Here is a 10,691-nt window from a genome sequence, read left to right on the forward strand (position 1 = left end):
AAGCTTCTGCTTCAAAGCAGAGGATAGATAGTAGGTCAGCAAGGGGTAAAAGGGAGCTTAAGTCATCAGATTAATGGAGAAACAAGTTCAAGGGGCTGAACGAGTGGTCTACTTCCGCTCCTAATTTGTACAATTTATAAGTAAGCATAATGTGCAGTTATGTAGTATCCTTGAAATGACACCAAAGTTTTATGAGCAACATAATACTGCACACCAATTAATGAATATAGTGACCAGCAGCTGCAATACATTACATGTACAATCATGGAAAATCTTGAGGGTACTGCATACACCCTCCTATTGGGGGCGGCATGATGGCTTTGTGGTTCATACTGCTGCCTCACAACATTAGGGACCTGGGTTCAAATTCATCCTTGGGTGACTGTCTGTGTGGATTCCCGACAGATGCTCCAGTTCATCCCACAAACAGGTTAGGTAAACGTGCAGGTTAGGTCAATTGGCCATGCAAAATGCATGGTATCCAGGGATGAGCAGGCTAAGTGGGTTAGCCCTGGGAAATTCAGGGCTCAGTTACAGGGACAGAGTGGAATGTTCTTCAAAGGCTTGGTGCAGACTCAATGGGCCAAATGATCTCTTTCCGCAATGTGGGGATTAGATAACCTAGACAAGGACAATACTGCAAAAGGCAGCCAGAGCAACATAATGCACAATGCCCATCTCTGACTTACAAACCATCAGTTTGGACAGATCCAACAGCCAGTCCACGAGATTTTCAATTCAACCCACGTGACTTCTTTCTCACCAGTTGGCAGGTATCAAGAGCAATAAATAGAAAGAACAGCCAAAAGTGGAAAAGAACCTCCTGAACATAGAATCAGAGATGTACAGCATGGAAGCAGACCCTTCAGTCCAACTCAACCAGATATCCAAAACTGATCTAGTCTCATTTGCGAGCATTGAGCCCCATACTCCTCTAAACCCTTCCTAATTGTGTACCCATGAGGTGTTCAAGGGTTAATTTGTTCTGCTGACATATAAGAAATTGGATACCTCAGGGAGGGTGCGTTTTTCTGTCTTGTAAGCAGAAAGTGACAATCTAAACATATTCTGTAAATGCTGCAGTTTAAGGAATTACCTAATTACGCACTAGATACTTTCCAAAAACAATCACTTCACATTGTTTTTGAGTGGCATGTGACTATGGGGAGTGGCATGACTGACTATGATGTAAAACTCTGTATAAAGGGAGGACAGTTCTCTTGTTCAGGAAGCCTCGCTTGACATGCTTCGCAAGCATGGTGAAGTCTGTTAAGTGATCCTCCAAAAGCTTGTACTTGCTGAAATAAATTGTGGCCATTCACAGAAGTTGAGATATTGCAATTACATCAAGCATGTAAGAATCTCAAGGGAGTCTAACATCCATCCAGATGCCTTTTAAATGTTGTAATTGTACCCTCCTCCACTACTGCCTCTTGCAGCTTATTCCATACACGCAACACCTGCTGCATGAAAACATTACCCCTCAGGTCCTTTTTAAATCTTTCCTCTCTCACTTTAAACCTAAGCCCTCTAAGTTTTGGACTGCCCCAAACTGGGGAAAAGATCTTGACTGTTCACCCGATCCATGCCCCTCATGATTTTATAAACTTCTGTAAGGTCACCCTTCAGCATATGACGCTCCAGGGAAAATAGCCCCATCCTATTCAGCCTATAGATCAAACCCTCCAACACTAGCAACATCTTGGTAAATCTTTTCTGAACCCTTTCAATTTTCACAACGTCTTTCCTATAATATGGAGACCAGAACTGAATTCAGTATTCCAAAGCAGCCTAACTAGAGTCCTGTACAGTTGCAACATGACATCCCAACTTCTGCACTCAATGCACTAAAGAAAGTAATTACCTCTTGTACTTTATACACAAACTAAATACAAATTCCTCCAGTAAGGTCACTGTAGACTGGGGAGCCACAAAGGTATTTTAATACCTGTTCCAAAGAACGCTCACTATCTCAGATCCACACTGGTACTGGAAATCTCCACAAAGACCTCCATAATAGGGGAATTAAAGCACCATGGGGTTGTCCAGATAACAGAACATGTGAGAGAAAGGATCCACAAGCAGAAGGTAAAATTACAAAATGTCCAGTTGTGAGTATACGGTTTAAATGTCATTTCGTTCAAATTTTTCTACAGTTTCTGAATGCAGTCGGAGAGGTCACGAGGCCACATAGTTGGGCAGTTGTTTTATCTGAAACACTGCTTGGGGAGTGGATCCCACCCATTCTCCTCCTCTAACCAAAAAAATGTTCTGCCCGTCAGCTGGTAAGATGACAAGTGCTGTCTTTTGGGTTTCTTTTTTTCCCAGCAGTCTATTTGGGAACTTGGAATAGCTGAAATGGAGGTTAGGGCAGTTGAATGTTTCCCCTGCAGTACCTGGGAGGTAAGGGTCACCTCTAGTGTCCCTGCTGACTTCACCTGTGGGAAGTGCACCAACTCCAGCTCCTCAAAAACCACGTTAGGGAACTGGAGCTGCAGCAGGATGAACTTTGAATCATTCAGGAGGGGCCTATTGAGAGGGGTTACAAGGAGGTAATTACTCCACAGCCATGTGAAGAAGGTCGATGGGCTACTGTGAGGTATGAAAGGGAACCAGCAGGCAGTGCAGGGATCGCTTGCGGTGGCTCGCTCAACAAGTAAAGCATTTTGGATACTGTTAAGGGGGGGGATGACTTACCAGGGTAAGCAATGGAGCACAGGTCTCTGGCGCAGTGTCTGTCCCTATTGCTCAGAGGGGAAGGGGGAAGAGGAGCAGAACTTCAGTCATTGGGCACACCATAGTTGGGGGGGGGGGGCAGATAGGTGATTTTGTGGGAACAAGAGTTTTGCAGACTGGAGGACTGTGACCAGTGGAGTGCCACAAGGATCAGTGCTCGGTTCTCTACTTTTTGTCATTTACAAAAATGATTTGGATGCGAGCATAAGAGGAACAGTTATTAAGATTGCAAATGATACCAAAATTTGAGGTGTAGTGGACAGTGAAGAAGGTTAGAGCTGAAAATGTGTTGCTGGAAAAGCGCAGCACGTCAGGCAGCATCCAAAGAGCAGGAGAATCGACGTTTCGGGCATGAGCCTTCTTCCTGAAGAAGGGCTCATGCCCGAAACGTCGATTCTCCTGCTCTTTGGATGCTGCCTGACCTGCTGCGCTTTTCCAGCAACACATTTTCAGCTCTGATCTCCAGCATCTGCAGTCCTCACTTTCTCCAGTGAAGAAGGTTACCTCAGATTACAACAGGATCTGGACCAGATGGGCCAATGGGCTGAGAAGTGGCAGATGGAGTTTAATTCAGATAAATGAGAGGTGCTGCATTTTGGGAAAGCAAATCTCAGCAGGACTTATACACTTAATGGGAAGGTACTAGGGAGTGTTGCTGAACAAAGAGACCTTGGAGTGCAGATTCACAGCTTCTTGAAAGTGGAGTTGCAGGTAGATAGGATAGTGAAGGAGGCATTTGGTATGCTTTCCTTTATAGGTCAGAGTATTGAGTACAGAGGTTGGGAGATCATGTTGCGGCTGTACAGGACATTGGTTAGGCCACTGTTGGAATATTGCATGCAATTCTGGTCTCCTTCCTATCAGAAAGATGTTGTGAAATTTGAAAGGGTTCAGAAAAGATTTACAAGGATGTTGCCAGGGTTGGAGGATTTGAGCTATAGGGAAGAGGCTGAACAGGCTGGGGCTGTTTTCCCTGGAGGGTCAGGAGGCTGAGAGGTGACCTTAGAGAGGTTTACAAAAGTATGAGGGGCATGGATAGGATTAATAGACAAAGTCTTTTCCCTGGGAGTCCAGAACTAGAGGGCATAAGTTTAGAGTGAGAGGGGAAAGATATAAAAGAGACCTAAGGGGCAACTTTTTCACACAGAGGGTGGTGTGTGTATGGAATGAGCTGCCAGAGGAAATGGTGGAGGCTGGTACAATTGCAACATTTAAGAGGCATTTGGATGACTATCTGAATAGGAATGGTTTGAAGGGATATGGGCCGGGTGCTGGCAGGTGGGACTAGATTGGGTTGGGATATCTGATCGGCATGGACAGGTTGGACCGAAGGGCCTGTTTCCATGCTGTACATCTCTATGACTCTATGAGAGAGACTCAATTGGTATGTTCCGTCCCAGGTGCCAGGGTTCATGATGTCTTTGCCTGTGTTTTGGGGATCCTTGTTGGGGAGGGGGAGCAGCCCCAAGTCATGGTCCACATAGGAACCAATGACATAGGTAGGATGAAAGGTGGGGATCGAAGGCAGAAATTCAGGGAGCGTGGGTGGAAACTCAGAGCGAGAACAAACAGAGTTGTTATGTCTGGTATGTTGCCTGTGCCATGTGCTTGTGAAGCAAGGAACAGGGAGAGAGCAGAGCTGAACAGGTGACTGTAGGGATGGTGCAGGAGGGAGGGTTTTGAATTCTTGGATAATTGGAGCTCTTTCTGGGGAAGGTGAGACCTCTACAAACAGGATGGTCTTCATCTGAACCAGAAGGGTGCCAATATGTTTGGTGGGGATGGGGGTGGGGGATTTGCTAATGATTTTCGGGCACGGTTCAACTTATGCAGCAGGGAAATGGGAACCTGAATTGTAGTTCCAGTGTAAAGGAGGTTGAGGGTAGTGAGGTCAGGGAGAGGTTTACAAGGAACGAGAGGGTACTGGCAATCAGGGTGTTGGTTTGAAGTGTGTCTACTTCAATGCCAGGAGCATCTGGAATAAGGTGGGTGAACTTGCAGCATGGGTTAGTACCTGGGATTTCGATGTTGTGGCTATTTCAGAGACATGGCCACAGGGGGACAGGAATAGTTGTTGCAGATTGCAGGTTATAGATGTTTCAGCAAAAACAGAGAAGATGGTAAAAGAGGCGGGGATGTGGCATTGTTAATCAAGGGTAGTATTACAGCATAGATCATAGAAATGCACAGCATGGAAACAGACCCCCCTGTCCATGCTGACCACATATCCCAACCCAATCTAGTCCCACCTGCCAGCACCTGGTCCATATCCCTCTAAACCCTTCCTATTCATATACCCATCCAAATGCATTTTCAATGTTGCAATTGTACCAGCCTCCTCCACTTCCTCTGGCAGCTCGAGGACTCATCCACTGAGGTAGTTTCGGCTGGGGTTAGAATCACGAAAGGAAAAGTCTCCCTGTTGGGAGTTTTCTATAGCCCTTCAAATCATTCCAGGGATGTTGAGGAAAGGGTAACAAAGATGATTCTCGATAGGAGCGAGAGTAACAGGCTAGTTGTTATGGGGGATATAAACTTTCCCAGTATTGACGAGGAATACTATAGTTCAAGTAGTTAGATGCGTCAGTGTTTGTTCAATGTGTGCAGGAAGGTTTTCTGACAAACTATGGAGACAGGCCATATTGGATTAGGTACTGGGCAATGAACCCGGCTAGGTGTTAGATTTGGAGGTAGGTGAGTATATTGGCAATAGTTACCAGAATTTGGTTCTGTTTACAATAGCAACAGGCAGGAAAAGGCATATCACGCAGGGAAAGAGGTATAACTGGGGGAAAAAGCAATTATGATGCGATTTTTCAAAATTTAGGATGCATAGGATGGGGAAGGAAACTGCAGGAGATGGACACTCTTGAAATGTGGAGCTTATTCAAGTAACAGCTACTGCGAGTCCTTGATAAGTATATACCTATCAGGGAGAGAGGTAGTTGTTGAGAGAGCACGCCATGGTTTACTCAAGAAATTGAAGCTCTTGTCAAGAGGAAGAGGAAGGCTTATGTCAGGATGAGGAGTGAATGCTCAGTTAGGGGGCTTGAGAGTTAGAAGTTATCAAGAAAAGATCTAACGGGAGGGCTAAGAAGAGCCAGGAGGGGACATGAGAAGTTGTTGGTGGATAGGATCAAGGAAAACCCTCAGGCCTTCTATTGGTATATCAGGAATAAAACATTGACTAGAGTAAGTTTAGGGCCAAACAAAGACAGTAGTGGAAGTTGTGGGTGGAATCGGAGGACAATACGTTTCATCAGTATTCACATTGAAAGAGGGCAATGCTAATGAGAATAGAGAGATACAGGCTCCTAGATTAAATGGGATTGCAGTTGACAATAAGGAGGTTTTAGCAATTTTGGAAGATCTGAAAATAGGTAAAGCCTGTGGGCCAGATGGGATTTATCCTCAGATTCTCTGGGAAGCCAGGGAGGAGATTGCAGAGCCTTTTGCTTCGATCTTTATGTCATCATTGTCGACAGGAGTAGTGCCAGAAGACTGGAGGAGAGCAAATGTTGTTCCCTCGTTAAAGGAGGAGAGTCTGGATAACCCTGGTAATTTTAGGCCAATGAGCTTTACTTTAGTTGTGGGTAAAGTGTTGGCAAAGGTTATAATAGATAGAACTTTTAATCATCTGGAAAGGAATCATTTGATTACGGGTAGTCAACACGGTTTCATGAAGGGTCGGTCATGCCTCACTAACCTTACTGAGTTCTTTGAGAAGGTGACAAAACAGTTGGACGAAGGGAAGCGGTTGATGTGGTGTATATGGATTTCAGTAAAGTGGTTGATCAGGTTCCACATAGTAGGCTATTGCACAAAATAAGGAGTTTTGCGATTGAGGGTGATTTAGCAGTTTGGATCAGAAATTGGCCAGCTTAAAAGGAGGTGGTGATTGATGTGAAATGTTCATTCTGGAGCTCAGTTACCAGTGGTGTGCTACAAGGATCTGTTTTGGGGCTACTGCTGTTTGTCATTTTTATAAATGATCTGCAAGTGGACGTAGAAGGATGGTTCAGTAAATTTGCAGATGATACTGAGATAAGCAGACTTGTGGATAGTGCCGAAGGATGTTGTGGGTTACAGTGAGACATAGATAAGGCGCAGAGCCAGGCTGAGAAGTAGCAAATGGAGTTTAATGCAGAAAAGTGAGAGTTAGTTCACTTCGGAAGAAGTAACAGGAATGCAGAGCACTGGGCTAATGGTAAGATTCTTGGCAGTGTTGATAAACTGCGTCCAGGTGCATAAATCCCTCAAAATTGCCACCCAGGTCGAAAGGGTTGTTAAGGCAACATATGGTGTAATGGTGTTTATTGGTAGGGAAATTGAGTTTCGGAGTCACGAGATCATGCTTCAGCTGTACAAGACACTGGTAAGGCCGCATTTAGAGCATTGCATACAGTTCTGGTCACCGCAGTACAGAATGGATGTGGAAGCTTTGGAAAGGGTTCAGAGGAGATTTACTAGGATGTTGCCTGGTATGGAAGGAAGGTCTTTTGAAGAAAGGCTGAGGGAACTGAAGCTATTTTTGCTGGAGAGACGAAGATTGAGAGGTGACTTAACCAAGACGTATAAGATAATCAGAGGATTAGATAGGATGGACAGTGAGAGCCTTTTTCCTCGGACCAAGGCTAACACAAGGGGACATAGCTTTACATTGAGGGGTGATATATTTCGGACGGATATTGGGGTAGCTTCTTTACTCAGAGTCGTAGGGAGATGAAATGGCCTGCCTGCAACAGGAGTAGACTCGCCGATGTTAGGAGCATGTAAATGGACATTGGACACACGTATGGATAATCATGGAACGGTGTTGGTTAGATAGGCATCAGATTGTTGCGCCAACCTGCGAAACTATCGAGGGCCAAAGGGTTTGCACTGCGCTGTAACGTTCTATGAAGATGGAACATGAGATAATCCAAAGTGGAGCTGAAGGGAGTGAAGAGTGTGTCAGAGCAGCCCATGGAGGAAATCTCTCCACACATAAGAAGGCACATGGGAATATCCAAGAGATGGTTCTAGTTGTTTTTAACGGAGTAGCTGGGACTCTCTGGTGATGTGAAAACCAGCCCAAAGAGGACCATCATCCACTCTTCAGAGACCTGGTGGAATCAATACCAAACAGGATGTTCAATGTTTGAATCACTTTGACCATAGGGCAGAGAAAGCCAGCACATCCAACACCAAACTACTGTCATATCACTTTACTCACCTTCCAGCGGTATACCCGCAATTCAGGTTTGAGTCACAACACACGTTCAGTGCTCTGCCAGCACATCAAACTGGATTGTTGTTGCAGTGTCATGGATGCATCAGGCAAGTCACCAGCTCAGATAGAAGAGTGCTCCTGCTGGAGGTCACCAATTTTCAGGCCCTTTAAAGATCATGATAAAAGCCAGGCCATATTGTACGGTACATTCATTTGGGACAGGGTAGGTTCGGGTAAGTGTTGTGAAGCCTCAGTTCTATTTATCTTTATGTCCAATATCACCAACAGCCAGAATAAAACAGGATTTCATAGTGTGTGGGCACTAAACAATATTTTCCATTCAAAACGTACTTCTTGAACATTTTACTGAAACCCTGCATGTACACAGATTTGCTTAGAATAAGTGTTCTCCAAAAACAATTTGCCAACTAGTCATGATTAATCATACACAATAAATTATCCAATGCAAAAGTTTTGATGTAAACTCACAGATTACAAACACATCTATTTAGACATTAGCTACTCCTCCACAACCAAGCACACACACTAGCAAAAAACTCTGAACAAATTTCAACAAAAGATCCACAAACAAATTTAAATTTAAATCCACAGCACGCTTTTTCCTAAGTCAAATAAATTATATAGATGCATTTATGTACAAATATGAACATTGAAGTCAATTGACCAAACTTTTTATACATTTAACCACAATTAGCCATATATGTGACTAGTAGCTAACATAGCGGAAAACTAACAAAATCGTGAGTTGCTCAGGCACGTTGTGACATTCTCTCTCTCTCTCAATGCAGTCACTAATCCTGTACTTTTAACAGTACTCACCTGGTGGGATGGTGAAACCAGAAGCAAGCTGCACTGTTGGTTGTTGTGGTGAACGGATGATAAGCTGAGGGGTTACAATGCGTTGGGGTGCCCCTAACCCAGTACGAGGAGACTGTGACTGAGCAGCTGATACTTGGATGATGCCAGGGGCAGACGAAATGACTTTTGTGATTCCGACATGAGGTTGTGCAATTATATTGACTGCAGGTTTTGCAACTGCATTGATGCTGACTGGCACAGTGGTTACAGGGAGAGAGCTGGTAACCGTGTATTGCAACTGATTGCTCGGAGTGTTGGTCACTGTGATCGGAGCAGCTGTGTTATTTAATAAACTAAGAGAAACAGGCTGAGACTGAGTGTGCAGAACAAGCTTTGTCTGTGAACTGGAGTCTGTATTGGTGGCTGTGAGACTGCAAATTGGACCACAGACAGCAACAGTCTGTTTAGCCAATTGTGTCACTACTGCACCCTGATGGATGCCTGTCTTTTCTCCAAATTGCACCAATCCAGGTAGATTCACATGGTTGTGGGGGACAAATCCATTCTGTGATAGTGCAGTGCCCAAAACATTGCTGGCAATCACAGTATGCACTGGCGGTCTTGTGAGTGCAATAGTGGGGGTGCTAGTACTCAGGATGCTGTCTTGAGACACAGAGACGAATTGAGAACCGTTTTGAGATGAGCTGCATGGTGTGTTGATGCTACTGACATTGGAGCCAAAAGCCCCAGACTTGGGGAGATGGCTACAAGTCCCAGAGATAGTTCCAGCGTTGAAGTGCAAAGTAGTAGTCACAGCAGGGGAGCTGCAGACTGCGACCACCCCATTGACAGCCTGAGGTGGGGTTCCGGGAGGTGCTGGGGGCAGGTGGTTCGACACCCGAGGCTCTCCTGTTGTTAGGAGGGGCAGGGGAAGGACGCTCCCCCCAGGTTCAGTGGTACCCAGAGGGGGTGCAGGGCTGCTGGTGCTGGGGGATGGGGAAGGAGGAGCTGGAAGCGGTGGCCGGTAGGAGTGAGGGGGGCGGCCGGTCCCCGGGGTCGCTGCACCCGAAGCCCGGGCTCCGGCCGCTGAGGTGCCCGAGGACGGGGGGCCGTTGGCGGGAGGTGGCGGGAGCTCGCAGGCGGAGGCTGCACGCTGACTGAGACCAGCTCCAGCGGCTGCCTCCTGTCCGAAGCCAGGGCCAGGAGAAGGGGCCGCAGGGGGAGCCGCCGCCGCCGCCGGTTTCTCCCCGAGCGGCGATGGCGCCATCCCGCCGGCTCGCCGCTGTCCCTCCCGAGGGACGCTGTCTCCCGCCAGAGTTGGCCTCCTCCCTCCAGGCAGCACTGCCCGGCCTGCCAGCTGCGATTCCAGCGATCCCACCAGATCGCTGACCGCCTTCTCGTCCACCTCTGACAGGAACAGCTCCTCCAGCGGGTCCGGGCCCGCCGCCATCTTCCTCCGGGGCCCGGCCGCGCATGCGCCACGCTCAATGTCCCCTCCCCCTTCAGCCGCCGCGCGGAGCAGGGCGGGAAAGTCTCTCGTCAGGATTCACAGAGAGTGTCACTGGCTGGGAGTAATAGGACGGAGGGTGGGAGTAACAAGGCACAGGCTGGAGTAATAGGACAGCGGGTGGGAGTAACAAGCCACAGGATGGGAGTAATAGGACAGAGGGTGAGAGTAACAAGGCACAGGCTGGGAGTAATAGGACAGAGGGTGGGAGTAACAAGGCACAGGATGGGAGTAATAGGACAGAGGGCAAGAGTAACAAGGCACAGGATAGGAGTAACACGGCACAGGATGGGAGTAATAGGACAGAGGGTTGGAGTAACTTGACACAGGATGGGAGTAATAGGAGAGACGGTGGCAGTAACAAGTCACAGGATGGGAGTAATAGGACAAAGAGTGGGGTGTAATTGGGCAGAGGGT

General features: G+C 46.8%; 1 protein-coding gene across 4 annotated transcripts in view; it reads right to left on the minus strand.

Moving 5' to 3' along the window:
* Positions 1 to 10,221, minus strand: part of LOC132823623 (transcription initiation factor TFIID subunit 4-like) — a 339,253-nt gene extending 329,032 nt beyond the window's left edge. For all 4 annotated transcript variants that reach the window (XM_060837554.1, XM_060837553.1, XM_060837552.1 and 1 more), the window contains exon 1: positions 8,789 to 10,221. In XM_060837554.1, the coding sequence (XP_060693537.1) occupies positions 8,789 to 10,217 (1,429 nt within the window). In that variant the 5' untranslated portion in view covers positions 10,218 to 10,221. The remainder of the gene's footprint in view (positions 1 to 8,788) is intronic.
* Positions 10,222 to 10,691: the final 470 nt, after the last annotated feature.

Source organism: Hemiscyllium ocellatum, chromosome 17 (genome assembly GCF_020745735.1).
Source record: "Hemiscyllium ocellatum isolate sHemOce1 chromosome 17, sHemOce1.pat.X.cur, whole genome shotgun sequence".
Taxonomy (NCBI): domain Eukaryota; kingdom Metazoa; phylum Chordata; class Chondrichthyes; order Orectolobiformes; family Hemiscylliidae; genus Hemiscyllium; species Hemiscyllium ocellatum.